Source organism: Eschrichtius robustus, chromosome 6 (genome assembly GCF_028021215.1).
Source record: "Eschrichtius robustus isolate mEscRob2 chromosome 6, mEscRob2.pri, whole genome shotgun sequence".
Classification (NCBI taxonomy): Eukaryota; Metazoa; Chordata; class Mammalia; order Artiodactyla; family Eschrichtiidae; genus Eschrichtius; species Eschrichtius robustus.
In genome coordinates this window covers 23603196-23619822 of record NC_090829.1, presented here as the reverse complement: position 1 = coordinate 23619822, position 16627 = coordinate 23603196, and the positions used below count along the sequence as shown (strand labels likewise).

General features: G+C 36.9%; 1 protein-coding gene across 6 annotated transcripts in view; it reads left to right on the top strand.

Moving 5' to 3' along the window:
• TFDP2 (transcription factor Dp-2) overlaps positions 1–16627 on the top strand; it is a 173404-nt gene that overhangs the window by 30999 nt on the left and 125778 nt on the right. For 4 of the 6 annotated variants that reach the window (XM_068546025.1, XM_068546024.1, XM_068546021.1 and 1 more), the window contains exon 2: positions 15943–16061. In XM_068546025.1, coding sequence (XP_068402126.1) covers positions 16047–16061 — 15 coding nt within the window. In that variant the 5' untranslated portion in view covers positions 15943–16046. Of the gene's footprint in view, positions 1–7515; positions 7571–15942; positions 16062–16627 lie in introns of those variants that run through there. The other 2 variants (XM_068546022.1, XM_068546028.1) reach the window with 2 other exon arrangements.

Here is a 16627-nt window from a genome sequence, read left to right as displayed (position 1 = left end):
TCTTTTTTTTAATTGAAGTATGACTGACATACAATGTTATATTAGTTTCAGGTGTACAACAGTCATTGGGCGTTTGTACACATTGTGAAAGGATCACCACAATAAGTCTAGTTATTGTCAGTCACCATATAGAGTTACAAATTTTCTTTCTTATGATAATAATTTTTAAGATTTACTTTCATTTTTAGAATACAGTATTATTGACTACAGTCACCATGCTGTCTGTACCTTACATCCCCATGACTTACTTATCTTATAATTGGAACTTTGTACCTTTTGATCCCCTTTACCCATTTTGCCCACCCCCAATTCCCCTCCCCTCTGGCAACCACCAATCTGTTCTCTGTATCTACGAGTTTCGTTTTGTTTGTTCATTTGTTTTGTTTTTTAGATTCTACATATAAGTGAAATCATACAATATTTGTCTTTCTCTGACTTATTTCACTTAGCACAATACTCAAAGTCCATTCATATTGTCACAGATGACAAGATTTCATTCTTTTCTGTGGCTTAGTAATATTCTATTCCATTATATTATGTATAAATATATATATGTAACATCTTTATCCATTCATCCGTTGATGGACACTTAGGTTGTTTCTATATTTTGGCTATTGTAAATAGTGCTACATTGAACATAGGGGTGCATGTATCTTTTTATTTTTATTTTTTTTTCCTTTTTTTTTTCACACACACACACACACACACACACACACACTGTATTTTATTTTTACAAGAGATAAATAGACTGACGCCAAGCATTGTACATGGATGACCACAACAAAAGCAACAATGATTGCAATTACCAAACATGAAACACACTCATACTATGTCATAATATTGACATTCAGTCCAGTAATCCTCCACTGTAACAGCTCCTTTACTTTGCAGTGAAAATTGATTTGTATATTCTTCGCCTCTGAGTCCTTGTGGGATTTTTTTTTTTTTAATTCAAACAGAAAGTCACAAAAATTATACTCATCCTCATCAGTTCACTCAGTCCCATGTAATTAATTTTTTTTTTCATCTTGATCTTTTGTTAACACTTTTATGAGTTCATCAGTTTTTCATTAGAGTTCTGAAAATGCTTATTCATTCAGTTCAGCAGTACAGTCAGTTACCAGAAACCTGTACTTGTCAGAGTCTTTTCCATGAATTCCTTGAAGATGAAACCCATTTATGTGAACATATTTGCAAAAGCATCAGAGTACACCCAGAACTGTCTGTAAATGACAAAAGACTTTAAAATGACCACGGTTAAAGATTTGATGAAAGTTCATAATAATGCAGTTGACAAGAAAATTAGTTATTTCTGAGATATACATTTTAAAGTAATAACTAGGATTATGACTTATAACATTATACCAGAACATATAAATTTTTTAGAAATTTCATGTAATGTCTGAAACATTTATATTAACATACTTCCATACAAATAACCCAATGAAAGTTTAGTATTAGTTGTTTTGTTTGTTTGTTTTTTTATACTGCAAGTTCTTATTAGTCATCAATTTTATACACATCAGTGTATACATGTCAATCCCAATCGCCCAATTCAGCACACCACCATCCCCACCCCACCACAGTTTTCCCCCCTTGGTGTCCATATGTCTGCTCTCTACATCTGTGTCTCAACTTCTGCCCTGCAAACCGGCTCATCTGTACCCTTTTTCTAGGTTCCACATACATGCGTTAATATACGATATTTGTTTTTCTCTTTCTGACTTACTTCACTCTGTATGACAGTCTCTAGATCCATCCACGTCTCAACAGTTGACTCAATTTCGCTCCTTTTTATGGCTGAGTAATATTCCATTGTATATATGTACCACAACTTCTTTATCCGTTCGTCTGTTGATGGGCATTTAGGTTGCTTCCATGACCTGGCTATTGTAAATAGTGCTGCAATGAACATTCGGGTGCATGTGTCTTTGAATTACGGTTTTCTCTGGGTATATGCCCAGTAGTGGGATTGCTGGGTCATATGGTAATTCTATTTTTAGTTTTTTAAGGAACCTCCATATTGTTCTCCATAGTGGCTGTATCAATTTACATTCCCACCAACAGTGCAAGAGGGTTCCCTTTTCTCCACACCCTCTCCAGCATTTGTTGTTTGTAGATTTTCTGATGATGCCCATTCTAACTGGTGTGAGGTGATACCTCATTGTAGTTTTGATTTGCATTTCTCTAATAGTTAGTGATGTTGAGCATCTTTTCATGTGCTTCGTGACCGTCTGTATGTCTTCTTTGGAGAAATGTCTATTTAGGTCTTCTGCCCATTTTTGGATTGGGGTGTTTGTTTCTTTAATATTGAGCTGAATGAGCTGTTTATATATTTTGGAGATTAATCCTTTGTCCGTTGATACGTTTGCAAATATTTTAAAGATCAAATTTATAGAGAGAATGTTTTGCTTATCTCTTTTAAATTTTATTTATTTATTTATTTATGGCTGTGTTCGGTCTTCGTTTCTGTGCGAGGGCTTTCTCCAGTTGTGTCAAGTGGGGGCCACTCTTCATCGCGGTGCACGGGCCTCTCACTATCGCGGCCTCTCTTGTTGTGGAGCACAGGCTCCAGACGCGCAGGCTCAGTAATTGTGGCTCACGGGCCCAGCTGCTCCGCGGCATGTGGGATCTTCCGGGACCAGGGCTCGAACCCGTGTCCCCTGCATTGGCAGGCGGATTCTTAACCACTGCGCCACCAGGGAAGCCCCATAACTTTCTTATGTACAAAAAGCTTGGAAGATATGATGGAGAATTCCGTGTCTAATAGGAATAACAACCAACTTAAAAAAAAACTCCCAAACCAAAAATAAAACACCTAGGAATAACTATAACAGGAAATGTGTAAAACCTACTGTATCAGTTTCCTAGGGCTGCCGTAACAAAGTACCACACATTGGATGGCTTATAACAAAAGAAATTGATTCTCTCACTGTTCTGCACACTAGAAGTCTGAGATCAAGGTGTCAGGATCACTCTTCCTCTGAAGCCTTTAGGGAAGGGGCCTTCCTTGCCTTTTTCAGCTTCGGCATTTCTTGATTATGGCAGCCTAACTCCAGTCTTTGCATCTTTCTTCACCTGGCCAACTTCCCGTTGTGTCTTTGTGTTTTTTTTGGCTGCGCTGGGTCTTTGTTGTTGCGTGTGGGCTTTCTCTAGTTGCGGCGAGCGGGGGGCTACGCTTCGTTGCGGTGCGTGGGCGTCTCATTGTGGTGGCTTCTCTTGTTGCAGAGCATGGGCTCTAGGAGTGTGGGCTTCAGTAGTTGTGGCATGAGGGCTCAGTAGTTGTGGCACACGGGCTTAGTTTCCCCGTGGCATGTGGGATCTTCCTGGACCAGGGATCGAACCCTTGCCCCCTGCATTGGCAGGTGGATTGTTAACCACTGGACCACCTGGGAAGTCCCCGTTATGTCTTTGTATCACTTCCTTTCTAATCAGATCACGGGTCATATTGGGTTAGGGCTCACCCTAATGCCAGTATGACCTCATCTTAACTCGATTACATCTGCAAAGACGCCATTTCCAAATAAGGTCACATTCATAGGTACTAGGGGTTAGGACTTGAATACATCTTTTGGGGGGACACAGTTCAACTCATAACACCTGTATAAGGACAAAATTTAAATACCCTTGAGGGGCACAGAAATAAATTTGAATAAATGGAAATATATACTATGTTCTTAGATAAGAAGACTCAACATTTTTAAGATGTGAAACTTATAAATTAAATTAATTTAGGGAGGATTGACATCCAATAAAAACACTGACAAGCTGTTTTTTTTTTTCCCCCGTAACTGGACATGCATACTGCAAAGTTCAAATGGAAAAGTAGACAGGTAATGAGAGTCAAACCCTGTAAAAGAACAAAATAAAATTGCAAGCAAATGCCATTTTAAAAACCTATTGAGTAAACACACTAATACACACTCTGTACTGGGGAGGCTATGGAGAAATGAGTACTTTTATGTGCGACTGGTTGGAGTGCAAATTTGTACACTTACGGAGGACAATTTAGCATATCTCTAAAAATGCATATATTATTAGATCAAAGAATTCCACACGCAGACTTACATAAAATTATTCACTGAACCATTGTTCGTAATAGCAAAAGATTGGAAAGCCAAATTCCAGCAAGAGTAACTGGTTAAATAATGTTATATAACAGCATATTAGGCAGTTGTAAAAGGGAATGAAGATATTCTCTTTGTACCGATTTGACAAGATCTCAGTGCTATATTAAGTGTAATAAAGCAAGATATACTACTAAATACTCAGCTTTTTTAAAAATGGGAAAACTAGAATGTTTCGTATTACTTGTATGTGCTTAAAAGAAATCTGGGACAGATACAGTAGAAACAAAGTACTTTGGCTGTCCATGCAGGGGTATAAATGGGGCAGATGGGGCAACAACATCAGGAGAATAACATTTCGCTGTACACCTTTTTGTACTTTCTGGCTATCTTCTTTTAAAAAATTAATTAATTTTTAAACCAGTATTAAATTAAAAATATGTTATGTGATAGCTCTAAGTGGATAGAGGGCTCATATAAATAAGACAAATGTTCTTTTTCTAAAAAAATTTATTTATTTATTTATTTATTTGGCTGTGCTGGGTCTTAGTGGCGGCATGCGGGATCTTTGTAGTCGCATGCAGGCTCTTCAGTTGCGGCATGTAGGCTCTTAGTTGTGGCGTGCGAGATCTAGTTCCCTGACCAGGGATTGAAGCTGGGCCCCCTGCATTGGGAGTGTGGAGTCTTAATCGCTGGACCTCCAGGGAAGTCCCAAGACAAATGTTCTTATACTCTGCCATTTTTCTAGAAGTCGCTTTTATTTAATTAATTAATTAATTAAATTTTTATTAATTCTTATTGGAGTAGAGTTGATTCACAATGTTGTGTTAGTTTTTTTAAATTAACTTTTATTGAAGTATACAGAAGTCGATTTTAGATCATTTAAAACTATATAATAGTTTATATTCTTCAACATTTATATACAATACAAACTTTCTTAAATGTTTTTAAAATCTTAAATTACTTTAAAATGAAAACTGCTTGGAACTCATCTTTTTATGATATCATGGAACATGTATGTAGTAACTTAATTGCAAATTTTGGTTGTATATGACCTTGTGCAAGTTATTTAAGCTGACTAAGTTTTCCCTCCTGTAAAATGGAGGTACTAACTATTCTGTAGGTTATTTTGGGTAATTATATAGTAAGTAGCTCTTGTGATGATGCTGGAAATAAAATTGTTTCATTTCCATTTGGATATAGATGAAGTATTTATGTAAGAACAGTGCTGTTTTAAGTGAGGATTAGAAACTGTGCTGTTTTCTTCACTGATTGCTTCCTTTTTTTTAGCTTTTTTAAAAATTAATTTTATTGGAGTATAGTTGCTTTACAATGTTGTGTTAGTTTTTACTGTACAGCAAAGTGAATCAGTTATACATATACGTATGTCCACTCTTTTAGATTTCCTTCCCATTTAGGTCACTACAGAGCATTGAGTAGAGTTCCCTGTGCTGTACAGTAGGTTCTCATTGGTTACCTATTTTATATAGTCAGTTGCTTCCTTTTGATTGCCTCCATTTTTCTTTTCTTCTTGGACCCTTAGGTGAGTTGAACATTTTACACTTGCATAGTTACTTGTACAATACTTTGTCTGTAAATTATATTAATACCCAAATGATGTTTTAAAAACTCATCTAGTCTGTTGTGATGTATCAAGTAGGGATAAATCTTAACATTTGTATTACTTATCTTGAGCTACATTTATCTGGAAATAAGACTTTGCTAAAGAGCATATGGACAACAGGTGATCTAATCCATGCATTGTGCATAAATTGATTAATGGTTTAAAATTTGGCTTGTACCACTTGATAAAAGAACCTTTCTGTTAGGTTCTTGGCAGGATCTTGAAATGTGATTTTTCTAAATTTGGGTAATTTCTTCTGATGTTGCTTGTTTGGTCAGGGCAGAAATAAGTTTTCTCTCTTAGACTTTTGTTTTCTGTAATTAAGAACAAATAATAAATGTTATGATCTATGAAAATGTTTTAAACAATAGTATTCCTTAGGTTTTATTGTGAAAGCTTGTATAAGACCATGTCATTAATGCGGTTTTGCCAGGGAATGAGGGAGGAATTTTTTTGTTTGTTTGTTTTTTGTTTTTTTTTGCGGTGCCACATGGTTTGCGGGATCTTAGTTCCCCAACCAGGGATTGAACCCGGGCCATGGCAGTGAAAGTGCAGAGTCTTAACCACTGGACCACCAGGGAACTCCCGAGGGAAATTCTGTTTCAGTGAATTTACTTGGTAAAATATAATAATATGTCTAGTTTTCCTTAGTATTAAGCTGCCAGTTGTCAATTACTTTGTCAATGTACTCATCTATAGCAGTGCCTAACCCGTTTGCTCCCTGATATGCACATCCTTTCTACTGAGTATAATTGACTTGAAGCCTGAAAATCAAGATAAGCAAATTTACTGAGAATTCTATTTTAAATAAAATCAATCAAGTGAAGAAAGGCCTATGTACTTGAGTTACTGACAAGTGCATAGGTTTTATGAAAGCTAATTTGAGAGCTGGGGACTTTTTTTTTTTTTTTTGGCTTATTTCTGAGCTTTGAGTTTTGTTCTAATAGGGTAAGGTGTTTGTTAGATAAATGAATTGTAGATGATGAATATACACCTACCTGGTATAGTCAAGAAGTGAGTGAATATTTCAGTTACCAAAGAATTAAAGAATATTATAGGTGATATTACCAGTTTTTAAAGAATTAGAATGCACGTAATTTGTACTTAATCTTTGGTGAATGTAATTTAGTATCTCTGGTTCAGATGTTCGGCTCTTAAAATCTTTCCAAGGCTTCCCACTAATTTAATTAAAAAGAAAAGAAAAAAGTAATGTCCTGCATGATTGGGGCTCCAACCTTCTCTCTCAGTCTTTCCTCGTCTTGCCCTTTGTTTTCAGGTACATAGATCTTCCTTCAGCTACTGGAACTTGCCATATGTTTTTCTTCCTCTGAGCATTCCCCTGTGATGTTTGCACCCTCTGGCTGTGAGGTCCCCCTCTCTCTTTGCCAGTGGTTTACTCTGTTTGTCTGTTGAGCTCAGCTCAAACTTCACTTCCTCAGAGGAATCTTCTCTAAAACCACCAGAGTTCCAGACCCTTATTGTACGTGCTTTCTTTGCATCTTTTTTTTTTTTTTTGCCTCTGTAGTAGCACTTACAGTAATTGTAATTACATAGTTAATTGGGAAACATTGTTGAATGCCTACCTTCAGAGTTAAAATGTAGGCTCCATGAAAGTAGGGACCGTGTCATTGTTTCTCGAAGTATCTTTAATGCTCAGCCTACTGTTTGACAAGCAGCAGGCAGTCAATCAGTATTTACTGAATAAGTGAACCAATGAGTAGTGCTCAGACAACATTATTTGTAATTTCCCTGCACATATGTAGAAGACTGTTAAAAGTTGTTACTGATTGCTTGTAGTATTAACCAGTTTTTATCATTTTGTAGCGTCCTGGGTGAAAGCTTATGTAAACCTGGACACATTTTTTTTCAATTAAAAAAGGTGAGCAATGAACATAAAAGCAATTATCTTTTTCTTTTGAAGTGTAAGATGTTGATGGTTTCTTAGAAGGGCAGCTTGTAAATTTTAACTCTTGGGACTTCCCTGGTGGTCCAGTGGGTAAGACTCTGCACTCCCAATGCAGGGGGCCCGGCTTCAATCCCTGGTCAGGGAATTAGATCCCGCATGCATGCCACAACAAAGAGTTCTCACGTTGCAACTAAGAAGTCCGCATGCCTCAACTAAGAGTGCGTGCCGCAACTAAGAAGTCTGCATGGCGCAACGAAGAAGTCCGCATGCTGCAATTAAAGACCCACGTGCCACAACGAAGATCCTGTGTGCCGCAACTAAGACCCGGCGCAGCCAAAAAAAAAAAAAAGAAAAGTTAACTTTTGCCTACTGTTCTTTTCACCTTAAACATGAGTGAAATTAAATATACTCTATTATAAAATTTTTCCCATAATAACATTTCTTTTGAAATTAATGAACACAGATATAATGCTGGCTCCAAAACACTTTTTGTTCATGACAGGAAAGTGACACAACATTCTGCTATGTAGCTTAGTGGCATTTCGGATGTGTGAATGTGTTCAATGTTCATATGTTTTCTCATTTTCTGCTACCAAGTCATATTAAATGAGATTATCATATACTATTAAAGCATGAAAATAAAATATTGAGTACATAATTAATTTAATGAATATTTCTTAAAAAGCAAACAAAAAACAAATATTTCTTGAGTTCCAACCATGTGCCAGACACTGGATATATAATAAGTGAACAAAATGGTTAGGGTTGGGAATTCCCTGGAGGTCCAGTGGTTAGGACTCTGTGCTCTCACTCCGAGGGCCTGGGTTCTATCCCAGGTCAGGGAGCTAAGATCCTGCAAGGCGTGTGATGCGGCCAAAAGACAAACAAACAAAATAGATAGGGTCCCTGCCCTCATAGGATTTGCTCCTTAGTTGTAGAGATGGGCCACAATCTGATAATCACACAAATAAACAGATAATGACAACCAGATGTGTACTATGAAAGGAGAAGGTAGGAGAGCATTAACTGGAGACTCCTGACCTAGTCTGGGTAGTGGGAGAAGGACAGTTTTCCCTGAGAAAGTGACATTTGAGAAGAGATCTGAAGGACGGAGTGTTAACTGCTGGGGAAAGCTCCAGGCAGAGAGAACAGCATGTGCAGAGGCCCTGAGGCAGGAGCAGCCTGTCTTTGAAGAACGGACGGGAAGGCCAGTGGACCTAGATGAGAGAAGGATATGGGAAAGTGGTTCAACACAGAGCTGGCACGGTGGTCAGAGAGCAGATCAGACATTGAGGATTGAGTCACTAAATTGTGATTACTGTCACCAGTGTAGAAATGTAGGAAATCTAAATGTCCATCAGTAGGGGACTAGTGATGGTGTAACGATGTAAAGGAATACTATATAGCTGTAAAAAAATGAGGAAGTTTACTACCTACCCAGAAAAATAAATGTAAATTTAATACTGAAATTTAAATAAAGAACCTTTAAAAAGGGGAAAAACCTGACCCAATGATATATGATTTGTACTATATGAAAATAATTCTTTTGGTATAATAAGTTATCCTTTTATATATGGATTTATTGTAATAGTGATTATGTATTTTGTTTTATTTATTTATTTATTATTTATTTATTGTTTGAACTTATTTATTTTATGTATTTATTTTTTTGGCTGCACTGGGTCTTCATTGCTGTGCACGGGCTTTCTCCAGTTGAGGCTAGCGGGGGCCACTCTTGGTTGCGGCGTGCGGGCTTCTCATTGTGGTGGCCTCTCCCGCTGCGGAGCATGGGCTCTAGGCGTGTGGGCCTCAGTAGTTGCGGCTCACGGGCTCTACAATGCAGGCTCAGTAGTTGTGGCACATGGGCCCAGCCGCTCCACCGCATGTGGGATCCTCCCAGACCAGGGCTCGAACCCGTGTCCCCTGCATTGGCAGGCGGACTCCCAACCACTGCGCCACCAGGGAAGCCCTATTTTGTTCTATTTTGAGGATATATTTATTGTATCTCAAGGCAAATATATTTTACAAATTAGCATAGTAGTTAAGAACATGTCTGCTGGTCTAAGATCCTGGCTTCATATTCTGGCATTGCCATTTTACACAGTTGATTAACTGGGCAAATTACTTCAACTCTCTAAAGCTCAGTTTTGTCATTTGTAAGATGCGAACAGTAATAACATTTACCTGATAGAGTTGTGATATGAATTGAATGAGATTATATAGGTGAAGCACTTAGATACGCTCATCACCTAAGAAAAAGTTACATACTGTCACTTTTTATGAAAATATCTTCTAATTAATACCATTTGTCAAAAGTTAGAGTGCAGAAAGAGAATACTGAAGAAAGTTATGTCAAAAACTTATGATAGTTGCCTTTCAGAGGTGGGATTATGGCTGCTATTTGTTATCTGTTTTATTGTTGTGTATATTTTCCAAACTTCGAAACGTGAGCATGTATTTAAAATTACTATTGCCTTCCATTGAAATATGCTGGCTTTGCTGAAATTTAATTTTTAGTAACATCTTTTTCAGCAGTGTGAGAAAGTCTACACACCCCGATTCAAGTGATGTTAGTTCTGTAAATGTATTCATAATTATTTTTGCTTTCTTCCTTATATTTTGATTAATGTTGTACCAATTTAGAAGGCTTTGTGCCCACAGCTGCTAAGTTGTGATTGGAAAGGAAAGGGGCTTGCATTTTGAGACCATCTGTGGGAGTTGAATTGTCTGAGTCTGACAAGAGATCATGGCAGATGGTGAGGTCACTAAGATTGACTTTTTGAGCTTGACATAATGTGTTCATGAAGCTGGAAGAAGAAATCTGACTTATTTTTTTTAACCAACAGCAGAGCATGGTGACAGAAAGAACAGTGCAATTGTTGAGTCGGGATGAAACATAAGGCATCAGTGCACATGACTGGTTTATCTTTGAGAATCACCAGTACTGCCAAAGATGGCAGTTTCTTGAAACATTCAGGGCTGCATTTATTTACTCTCTAGGCCCTTGATTTAAGTCATATACTGCAAATGATTTTAGATTGAAGACAATGTAAAAGAAAGATAAAAGCTTTAAAAATACTTAGAAATGTATATTTTTAATTAAAAGGTTATAGGCTATCACTGAAAGCCAGTACAGCATACTTCTTCATTTTTAATTGAAGATGTCTGTTGCAATCCCATTTCTTTTTATAACATTTATCTTAATGTAATTTTATATCATTTAAATTACACTTGAAGGTTTATGCTTCCTGTTTCTGTCATCTACTAGGAGATCTCCAGTACCTGGATTTGTGTTTTGCCCATAGTGGGTATTCAGTAAATGCTGGATAGATAGATAAATTAATGAATGAAGTTATTGCTGACTCTTGTTAATTTTAGATGAGTTTTTCTTAACCACGGTTAAACACTTGTTTTTTCTGCTTTAAACTTGGATTTAAATGTAATAGCATTTTACCACATTTAAATGTTTTAGTAACATTTTACCACATTTAAATGTTGTGGTATTTATCACTTCAACTATATGTGAATTAAGTATTTATTTTGGAGGAAGAAACCTTAATTTGTCATGAGTCAGTGAACCACTTTTTTCTTTTACATTGATTACCTTTTGCTAGGCAGTGTCCTAATTATTTTCCATGTCTTGACTCATTTAATTAAGTAGATGTACTAATACTATTTTGTAGATGAAGATATTGAGGCACAGAGATATTAATGTAAATGTGCTCAAGATATTCATGTACTTTGGCTCTATTTCAGACTTTTATCATTTAGGTAACATTTAGAGGTTGCAGTTTATGCTTATCTTTGGTGAGAAGATGTAAAGGGAATACTAAACAAAATTATGTTTTGTCTTATTAAGCTCAATTAATGTGGCTACGAAGTATTTTTATTGGTTGCCTCCTGTTACAGTATGTTCAAATAGTAACACCCTGTTAATTTCTTCTTGTTTGCATGAGTAACAGTGTCACTCAACAGCCTGGCCCTTAGGAAATATAATCCCGTACTGCACACTGAGTATAATAAGGGAGCAGATGCATGGAAACAAGGAGCACTAGCCATTACAACCATACTCTGGAAATGAAGACATGGGGAGGGGGGAAAACGGCATTTACTAGCTGAATCTAGTAGCCGAGCCCATTGATGGTCTGCTTATATTTCATTGGCTAGAATTATGTCATGGTCAACCCATCTGAGGGGGAGACACAATGTAGTAGTTTCAGTTGGGCATATTGCTACCTTCAACTTCTCCTAAGGAGGAAGAGGAAAATGATATTGGGTAGGCAACAGGATCTGCCTTAGGTAGATACAGCAGGTTTCTAAAATTTAGCAAGTACTTTGGGTAGAAAAGAGTTTATTTTGTTGTTGTTGTTATAACTATATTTCAATAGGTCATAAGACCATCTAAAAAATATTTAAAACTGATTTTTTTTGGCTGTTTGGAGTGTTCAGTGTTTATGTATTTATAAATTGGAGGACATTTGTTACACTGGCTTGGGTGATCTGTTGCCTTTCACTTTGACACCATGTATCTAACTTACTCCTAATGAAACAGCACAACTCAGATGGGACTCGAGTCCCAGATTGGGACTTGAACCCACGAGTCGGGACTCAAACCCAGCCAAAATCCAGACTGGGACTCGAACTCATGGGCTGGGACTCAAACCCGGCCAAAACCTGTGTTGGGACTTGAACCCACGAGTCGGGACTCAGACCCAGCCAAAACCCAGACTGGGACTTGAACCCATGAGTTGGGACTCAAAGCCGGCCAAAACCCAGACTGGGACTTAAACCCACTGTCTTTTAATTGAGATCACACATCTGGTCTCAGGATGTAATGAAGCTCATGTTCTTTATGTCTCGTCACAGAAAGAATTTAGTGAGAGGCAAAGTGATAGGTAAGAAGTGGATTTATTTAGAGAGATACACATTCTGTAAACAGAATGTGGTCCATCTGAAAAGGTGAGAATGGCCCTGGGGGAAACACACTCCACGGACAGAGTGTGGACCATCTCAGAAGGCAAGAGGCCCCAAAACATGGAGTGGTTAGTTTTTATGGGCTGAGTAATTTCATAGGCTAACGAGTGGGAGGATTATTCCAACTCTCTTGGAGAAGGGACGGAGATTTCCAGGAATTAGTCCACCACTGTCCACTTTTTGGCCTTTTATGGTTGGCCTCAGAACTGTCATGGTGCCTGTGGTGTGTCACTTAGCACATGCTAATGTATTACAATGGGCATGTAATGAGGCTCAAGGTCTCCTGGAAGTCGAATCTTCTGCCCTCTTGGACCTAATTGGTTCTAACCTGTTTTATGTCGTAACCTCAAGGGCTATGTCATTCTTTCAAAGGTTGTGCCCTACCCCCTTCCCTCCTGTTTCACTAATATAACCCTGAAAAACTCTGTATACCTATTTTTCAAATGAGGACACTGACGCTCAAAGAGGTTAAGTCACCTGTTCAAGGTCACACAGCTAATAAGTGTCAGAGCTCAGACTGAACCTAAGTTAAAAAAAAAAAATCATGCTCTTTTCACTCTGCTACACTGCTGCTTATTAGATGTCTACTTCAAGCAGGACACTTAGAACCAGTTGTTATTTTGATTTTTTTCTCCTATTTAATTAATTCCTTTTTTTTAAATTAATTTATTTATGGCTGCGTTGGGTCTTTGTTGCTGTGCGTGTGCTTTCTCTAGTTGCGGTGAGCGGGGGCTACTCTTCTTTGCGGTGCCTGGGCTTCTCATTGAGGTGGCTTCTCTTGTTGTGGAGCGCAGGCTTCAGTAGTTGTGGCACACGGGCTTAGTTGTTCCTCGGCATGTGGGATCTTCCCGGACCAGGAATCAAACCCTTGTCCCCTGCACTGGCAGGCAGATTCTGAACCACTGCACCATCAGGGAAGCCCCCTATTTCATTAATTCTTACTCTTTTGTTTCTTTTCTTCTTTCTTTGAGTTCCCACTGATCTTTTTAAAAAGCTTTTAAGTTGATTAGTTAATGAATGAAGAGAAATGTAAATTTACTTCTAAGTACTATTTCAGCTGCACTTTACTGTTTTTTTATTATTGTTTTCATTGTCATTCAGTTCTAAACATTTTAAATTTCCTTCTCTAATTCATGGATTGTTTGAGCAATGCTATAGTTTTATTTTCTAAATATACAACTTTAGAAAAAAATGACTCCTAATTTAATTTCATTGTGGTCAGAGACCATAATCTGCATAATATTGTCTCTGAAGTTTGTTGCTCCTCTGTTGGTGATTTTGTATGTGGACAAATTTTATAAGTCTGTGCTTAAAGAGATGTTTCATATCTGTTAGCTACAGAGTTTTATGTAGATCTATTAAATCAGACTTGCTTAAAATATTAATCTTCAAAATGCAATACTTACATTTTAGCCTTAAATTCCTTAGTTTGAATATGTCAGGTAGTTTGGCGAATGGGATGTCAGGAACTTGTGCTTCATTATTTACATCATATTTGTAACACTGAAGAGGACATAAATAACTGATAAATGTGAAGCAGTTCCAGTGTAGGAACTTGATTTTCATATTAGGTCATGACAGACGTGAACAAATCTGCACCTACAGTGGGAAAGCAAAAATCACAGGCGTAGTTCAGGTCTTGCTTGGGTTTTTAAATATATGTTTTCTTTATCATTGAAAAATTACATTACTTTACTGAAAAGTAAAAACATCTCCCCACCCCCAACCCCCAACAGTTTGACTTGTAGATTCAAATTCTAGCATAGAAGGCGGACATATGGAGCCTACATTTCTTTAAAGCCCCTATTATTTATGGTCTTTTTGAGGTGAAATTTTATTTTATCCTTCCCCTTGAATGTCTTATAAAAGTTTTAATTTAGAAATAATTTTAAAATAAAAGTTGCAGAAATAGGGCAGAGACCTCCTGAGTACCCTTCACCCAGATTCACCAATTGTCAACATTTTGCCACATATGCTTTATCACTCCCACTTTCTCCATATATAGAGATTATATATATTTTTTCATCATTTGAAAGTAAGTAGCTCCTATCATACCCTTTCACTACTAAATATTTTGGTATATTTTTTCTAAGAATGAGGACATTTACTTAAAAAAAGAGCACAATCCTCTGATCAAAAGCAAGAAATGAAACAATACAGTTATCCAGCCTATGGACCATGTTTTGATTTCTCCAATTGCCCCAGTAATGGTCTTCATAGCAATTATTTTTTGTGGTTCAGAATCCAGTCCGGGATCACGCATTAAATTTAATTTTCATATGACTTTAGTCTTTTAAAATCTGGACTGTTTCTTTAAGCCTCCTTTGTCTTTCATGATACTAATATTTTTTTAAGAGCTCAGGCCATTATTTCATAGAAGTCTCTCAATTTGAATTTCTCAGTTGCTGCCTCATGATGAGATTTAGATTATACATTTTGGGAAATACCTCAGAAGTGATACTGTATCCATTGCAGTGCACTTGAGGAGATGCGTGATGTTGGTTTGTCTCATTGTTGGTTGTCATTTGGTGGCTTTGATCAACTTGGGTGAAGTGGTATGTGCCAGGTTTCTGCACTGTAAAATTTGAATTAAGAGGTATTTTGTAGGGAAATATTTCAAGACTATGTAAATATCCTTTTGCTCACCAACTTTCATCTACTAGTTTTAGCATCTTTTGGTGATTCTTGCCTAATCCATTAATATCACAGTGTTTACACATTGGTAGTTTTCTAACTGCTTCATTTCTGTATACATATTAGTTGGCATTGTATTGCAAAGAAGAGCTTTCCCTTCTTCGTCGTTATTTGTTTCTATCAGTATGGACTCCTGGATTATTATTTTATTTAATGGGTTTAGAATCTGTTATAGTCTGTTGCTGTCAGTATATACTTAGGTGCTTAATTTCCCCTTTAAGCTGGCTTAAGTTGTCCCTTCAAGTTGTAGACCCTTTAAGCTGGCTCCTGTATACTTTTGATACGTCTCCATCATTTTTCGAGCCCATACTTACTTGAGGTACAATACAATGTTCTAGGTTTATCTTATACATTACCTGCCCAGTGCTGGAATTGGCTGTTTCTCCAAGAACCCTGGTGTTGCTTTCAGTGGATTATCTAAAACAGCATGGTATAATATTTCACAGCCCAGTCTTTGTCACTTCTTAGCTGAGTTGATTTGGTCAAATTATTTAACATCTCTAAATCTCAATTTTTATCTGGAAAATGACAATTAGAATGGTACATATCTCACAGTGTTGTTGTGAGGGTTAATTTAGATAATTTAAAGAACAATGCATGCCACATAGTAAATATGACATAAATGTTGCTTATTATTATTATTATTACATTATTATTCCCTTTTTTCCCTTTAACAGGATGTTCTTTTAAAGAATATTGAAGACGAAGTTTTTTGTTTTGTTTTGTTTTTTTGTTTGTTTTTTAATGGCTTTACAGAATTTTAAATTGAATACAATTTGACATGACGGCAAAAAATGTAAGTATTTGTAAATTTTTAAATGTAAGTATTTAAAAAATGAGTTGTACTTTTTTGTATGCATATTTTCTTTGCCATTCTGATTAATGAAATTCAGTTTACCGGCATTAGTTTATCACTGTTTTTGTTCCTGCAAAGAATGAGATAGTAAACTTTAACACTGTTGAATATTGTGCTCTCATGGCCGTTGCAAATCGCTGCCAGGTTGCTCCATCTCAACAGCCGCAAAATTGCCATCTCCAGAAAGTTTCCCACCGCCCCCCCCCACTCCTCCTGTTTTGTGTGCTGTGATAAATTTGTTTTGGTGCTTGCTGGAGACTTACTTGGCATTACTGAGAAAAATCACTGTTTTCTTTGGCTCACATTTTTTCTTTTGGATATACTCTTGGAAATGTGTACAGTCAGATGTTGTTCAGAAGAAGCTTGCTGTCCTCCATGAGATGATTCCTGAGGGAACATTAGACTTAGTTTTTTTGGAGAAGTTATTTCTGTTTTTCTTTTGCTTAAGGCTCTCATTTCTGAATCTACTTCCTTTCAAGTTACATTCTTATTATCACCCTGTATCA